At 39.3% G+C, this 6,260-nt stretch overlaps 1 protein-coding gene across 1 annotated transcript; it reads right to left on the bottom strand.

Moving 5' to 3' along the window:
- Nucleotides 1-1,384: 1,384 nt before the first annotated feature.
- LOC123954388 (N-acetylgalactosamine kinase-like) lies at nucleotides 1,385-2,553 on the bottom strand. Its single transcript, XM_046025512.1, is given in 1 exon segment — nucleotides 1,385-2,553. A coding segment is annotated over 1 exon segment (1,131 nt). The 5' UTR covers nucleotides 2,516-2,553.
- Between the last annotated feature and the right edge of the window lie 3,707 nt (nucleotides 2,554-6,260).

Raw genomic sequence — 6,260 nt, 5'->3', positions numbered from 1 at the left:
TCAACATAGATTTATTGAGTACAAAGTGTAAGTAAATTATAGAAGGCATTGCAAGTGGGTTAATAGGGTAGTTATTTTAGATGAAGGAGTAAGATTAAGCATGCATCGTTTTTATAAAAACAATGAAACCATTATTTTGGGGGGAAACCTTAAATATATACATAAACAGCAATGCATGTAATATATTAAGGAAAGTATCTTTCGTGTTTTCCAAGGTTTTCTGGGAAGCTAACTTGGGTTTTTTTTTTTTTCCCCTTTTTATTAATTTTTTCAGCGTAACAGTATTCATTCTTTTTGCACAACACCCAGTGCTCCATGCAAAACGTGCCCTCCCCATCACCCACCACCTGTTCCCCCAACCTCCCACCCCTGACCCTTCAAAACCCTCAGGTTGTTTTTCAGAGTCCATAGTCTCTCATGGTTCGCCTCCCCTCCCCAATGTCCATAGCCCGCTCCCCCTCTCCCAATCCCACCTCCCCCCAGCAACCCCCAGTTTGTTTTGTGAGATTAAGAGTCATTTATGGTTTGTCTCCCTCCCAATCCCATCTTGTTTAACTTGGGTTTTTTTTAATGGTAAAAAAAAAAAAAGGTTGGAAAGACATACAGATTCAGAGAAAAAGGAACATGGGTACAGAGAAAGAGAATAAGCTCAATTCAGAAAAGAGTAAAGATCCCATCAGAATAGGGCAGTGATGTTTAGGATTAAAAGTCGAGAGGCACAACCAAGATGCAATTAGTAAGTACAATAGTTCAACCAAGACAATAGTGTCTGAGTGCTTGTATGGACTCAACAGGGAGTAGGGAAAGCACAGGATTAGGCCAAACTGAGGAGAAAACTAGCATCCACGTTAAGGAGCTTAGGCAATGCACTGAACTGAAGGCCAGCCTTTACAAGCTCGCACCCTAACTCTACCTCCAGAGACAACTGGATCTTAGCTAGATGCCCCTGCTCCCCAGTGGTGACTGCCCACAGATAGACAACTTTTACTTCTAAGAAGAGAAGCCACCCCAGCGCTGCATCCCTCACCTCCAACCTTTACCGTCTCAGGGATCTGATGTTATCATTGTGAAAACAACATCACGTGAAAGCAGCAGGCAAACAGAAAAAGCTTTCATGCTAGGTGGGCAACAAGTTCCAAGCTAAGCAGTGAACTTCCTGGTGTTCCAGGGGGTGTCTCAGCAGTTATAAGCACTGCTCCAACCTAGACTTTTTTGTGCACGTAGTATAATAATCAGAAAAATGCACAGAGGGAGAAAGAAAGAGAAACGTCTTGAAGTAGGAACTTCTCGAGGGCAGGAACCATGTTTTATCCACCTTTACCTCGCCAGAATACCTGGCATATGGCAGATCAGGAAATGTTTATTGAATAATGAATCAATGAATTTAACGAAGTCCAGAATCTAGAGAATTAAGTTTGCCAAAACATACACATTCTCCAAATACCCTCAAGTATGCTTCAAAATCAGTAAAATTCATGGGAAAAGTGGAATCTTTCCAGCTGTGAGTAGGGGAACTAGCATGTTCTTCACTTTCTTCTGCAGACTCACCATCTTGAGTGTTTGGACTCAGAATTTGGGTTCGAAACTCCTGCAGGCTAATTCCCAGACACCTGCAGACCTCCTCAGGGCTATAGGGCTCGGGGTGAAGGGCATCCTCTGTGATCCACAGCATTTCTTCCAGACTGACCCCCAGTTTGGTTTGCACCTCCTCTAGTCGTAGTACTTTACCCCACTGCAAGCCTCTGTACTTTGCCAGGAGCTTTGCAGCCAGCCGACACTCCATCACCCTGATATTGAAATGAGAAGTCGCTGCCTTATTCATTTCCACACAACTGTTGGCAATCACAAATACTGCTCCACTTGGAAGTTTCACATCAGTTGCCCTCAGAGGACTAAATTCTATCAACTTGGCAGTTCCTTCTTCTGCAAGAAATGATATGGACTTGTCCATCCCTCCTCCTTCAGTGCCAATATAACGCTCGTTCTTGGCACAGATTTCTGCAAGTTCCACCTTAGATAGGTTCATTCCCAGCACTGTGAGTGTCACCAAGCCAGCACAACAGACTAAAGCACTGGAGCTGGAGAGTCCAGAACTTGGTGGGATATTTCCATCCCCTAAGCAATTCATTCCAGTCAGGGTGCTAAGACCAAAGTGTTTCTGAATTCCTTTAAATCCACATAGGAAATAGTTGTGCCACAAAGGCTTGGTTTTGTCAATCTGAATATTATTAGAACTAGTACTGAAGTCCGGGTGTAAGGGATTTGTATTGGCTAGTTGAAGAGTTTGGGTTTTCACAGGTTCCACAGCTATTAACATATCTTGTTCTACAGCCATAGGAAGAACAGAATATCCACAATAATCTATATGTTCTCCTATTATGTTGACTCTTCCTGGTGCTCGAACATAAAACTTGGGAATGGATCCAAACTTAGAGTTAAACATCTCCTTTAGCTTCAGCAATCTGGGATGTTCTGCCACTTGCACTCAACGCATGGCAGGACCCTCCGTAGCCATATTTCGCTAGATCCTTCTTTCCTCCGCAGTTGCAACTGGCGAAACAGAGCTCCCAAGGTAATCCCCCTCCTTTACATTTTTGTGATGAATTATGATGAACCATCTTTTAAAATTTAACTTATTTTATTTAAATTCAGTTAGTTAACATATAGTGTATCATTAGTTTTAGATGTGGAGTATGATTATTTCTTTAGATGTAGAGTTATGATTACTTCTTAATGCCAAATTCATGGTTATGTTTCTGGCACTAATTATTTTTGAGCATGGTATTTTCCTCCAGTTCACAAATTTGTAATATATCTTTTTGTTTGCGTCCGCATTCAGAATAAGTGAGATTTGTCTCTGACTTTAAAAATGTCATCTTTTACTTGAACGAATGTCTTCTGTTGGGGTAGAGAATAGAATTTCCTTCTGAGGGTAAAGATCCAGCCCATGAATTTCTTGGTTACTGGCAGGGCAGGTGGAAGCTGACTTCACTGTGGTAGAAGTTAATGTTCTTCACTGATTGAGTTGGAACAAGAGTTAATGCTGTGCTCTGAGTCTGTAGATTTCAGCTGAGCATCAAGAAAGAAATTTTTTTCTATTCTTCACCCTCTGAATTTTCCTCTTTGAGATTTGACTTTTTCTTTTGCAGAAATTAATATCTTATTTGCAACATTAAAGGTCTTGACTGCCATTTCCTGCTCTTGCAAGTTTTCAGTACAAACTGCTCAGCTTGAGGACAATGGAACCAAATCTTACAGACACAAATAAAATAGTTCTTAAAATTTAAAAAAAAAAGTCATCTTTTTTTTTTCCAAAGCTTTATTTTTATTTATTTTTTTTGTTTTATGTTAGTCACCATACAATACTTTATTAGTTTTTGACGTAGTGTTCCAAGATTCACTGTTTGCATATAACACACAGTGCTCCATGCAATGCATGCCTTCCTTCATACCCACCACAAGGCTCACCCATCCCCACACCCTCCTCCCCCCTAAAATCCTCAGTTTGTTTCTCAGAGTCCACAATCTATCATGGTTCATCTTCCCCTCCAATTCCCCCCTTCACTTTTCCTTTCCTTCTCCTAATGTCCTCCATGTTATTCCTTATGCTCCACAAATAAGTGAAACCATGTGATAATTGACTTTCTCTGCTTAACTGATTACACTCAGCATAATCTCCAGTCCCATCCATGTTGATACAAAAGTTGGGTATTCATCCCTTCTGATGCCTGAGTAATATTCCATTGGGTATAAGGACCGCATCTTCTTTATCCATTTGTCTGTTGAAAGGCGTCTCAGCTCTTTCCATAGTTTGGCTATTGTGGACATTGCTGCTATGAACACTGGGGTACATATGGCCCTTCTTTCACTACATCTGTATCTCTGGGGCAAATATGCAGTAATGCAATTGCTGGGTCATAGTGTAGCTCTATTTTTAAATTTTTGAGGAATCTCCACACTGTTTTCCAAAGTGGCTGCACCAACCTGCATTCCCACCAACAATGTAAAAGGGTTTCCCTCTCTCCACATCCTCTCCAACATTTGCTGTTTCTTGCCATTTTAGCTATTCTAACTGGTATACGGTGGTATCTCAATGTGGTTTTGATTTGAATTTCCCTGATGGAAAATGATAATGAACGTTTTTTCATGTGTCTGTTAGCCATATTTATGTCTTCACTGGAGAAATGTCTGTTCATTACAACAGCACCAAAACACATATAATACCTTAGGTTAATAAACCTAACCAAAGAGGTGAAGGATCTATACTTGAGGAACTACAGAACACTCATGAAAGAAATTGAAAAAGACAAAGAAAGATGGAAAAACATTCCATGCTCATGGATCGGAAGAATAAACATTATTAAAATGTCTATGCTGCCCAGGAGCAATCTATACTTTCAACACCATCCTGATCAAAATACCATTGGCATTTTTCAAAGTGCTGGAACAAGCAGTCCTAAAATTTGTATGGAACCATAAAAGACCCCCAATCACCAAGGAATTGTTGAAAAAGAAAAACAAAACTGGGGGCATCACGTTGCCTGATTTCGAGCTATATTACAAAGCTGTGATCACCAAGACAGCATGGTACTGGCACAAAAACAGACACATAGACCAGTGGAACAGAGTAGAGAACCCATATATGTACCCTCAACTCTATAGTGACATAATCTTCGACAAAGCAGGAAAAAATATCCAGTGGAAAAAAGATAGTCTCTTCAATAAATGGTGCTGGGAAAATTGGACAGCTGTGTACAGAAGAATGAAACTCGACCATTCTCTTCCATATACAAAGATAAACTCAAAATGGATGAAAGAACTCAATGTGAGACAGGAATCCATCAGTATCTTAGAGGAGAATACAGGCAGTAAGTAATCTCTTTACCATCAGCCACAGCAACTTCTTTCAAGACACATCTCCAAAGGCAAGGGAAACAAAAGTGGAAATGAACTTTTGGGACTTCATCAAGATAAAAAGCTTCTGCACAGCAAACAAAATAATGTCAATAAAAACAGTCAACAAAACAATGAAAATAGGAGAAGATATTTGCAAATGATGCTACAGACAAAGGGCTGATAACTAAGATCTAGAAAGAACTTCTTTTTTTTTTTAAGATTTTATTTATTTATTTGTCAGAGAGAGAGACAGAGAGAGAAAGATCACAAGTAGGCAGAGAGGTAGGCAGAGGCAGAGGGAGAAGCAGGCTCCCCGCCGAGCAAGGAGCCCGATATGGGACTCGATCCCAGGACGCTGGGATCATGACCCGAGCCGAAGACAGCTGCTTAACCAACTGAGCCACCCAGGCGTCCCCTAGAAAGAACTTCTTAAACTCAATACCCAAAAACAGATAAGCAAGTTAAAAAATGCCATCTTTATCAAGTTAAGGTATTATGATTATCTTAACTCTATATAGAACCTTCCATATTTTCCTTAAGCTTTTCAAATTTAGTGACAACAGATTTGCACAAATATTTTTGTATAATTTCAAATCTCTTCCATACCCATATCATACATTCCTAAATTATTCATTTTTTATTGTAGAAACAACATAAGAAATCTACTTTTTTGACAAAATTTTAAACTTTTTTTTAGGATTTTATTTATTTATTTGAGCACAAGCAGAGAGAGCAACAGGCAGAGGGAGAGGGGGAAGCAGGCTCCCCACTGAGCAAAGAACCTGATGAGGGGCTTGATCCCAGGACTCTGGGATTATGACCTGAGCCAAAGGTGGATGCTTAACCATTTGAGCCACCCAAGCACACCATTTTTATCAAAATGTTAAGTGTAGTATACATTATTGTTGACTATGGGTACAATATTGTACCCAGAACTTACTTAACTTGCTTAACTGAAACTTGATGCCATTGATTAATAAATCCCATATCCCTTTCCCCCAGCCCATGACAATCGTCATTCTACTTTTTGATTCTATGAATTCAGCTTAGATACCTCATATAAGTGGAATTATGCAGTATTTGTCTTTCTGTAACTTTCCTATCTTACTTAGCATAATGTCATCAAGGTTCATCCATGTTGTCACATATTGAAGGAGTTCCTCATTTTTTAAGACTGAATAATATACTATGGTATATATACACACATTTTCTTTATCTGTTGGACATTTGTTTCTATATTTTGTTATTGTAAATCTTAGCTATATTGAACAAAGGAAATTTAGTATCTCTTTGCATTCTTTACTTCAATCTTTTAAATAAATGCCATGAGATTGCTGAATTATATGATAGTTCTATTCTTAATT

Source organism: Meles meles, chromosome 12 (assembly GCF_922984935.1).
Source record: "Meles meles chromosome 12, mMelMel3.1 paternal haplotype, whole genome shotgun sequence".
Classification (NCBI taxonomy): domain Eukaryota; kingdom Metazoa; phylum Chordata; class Mammalia; order Carnivora; family Mustelidae; genus Meles; species Meles meles.
This window is presented reverse-complemented; position numbering and strand designations above follow the sequence as displayed.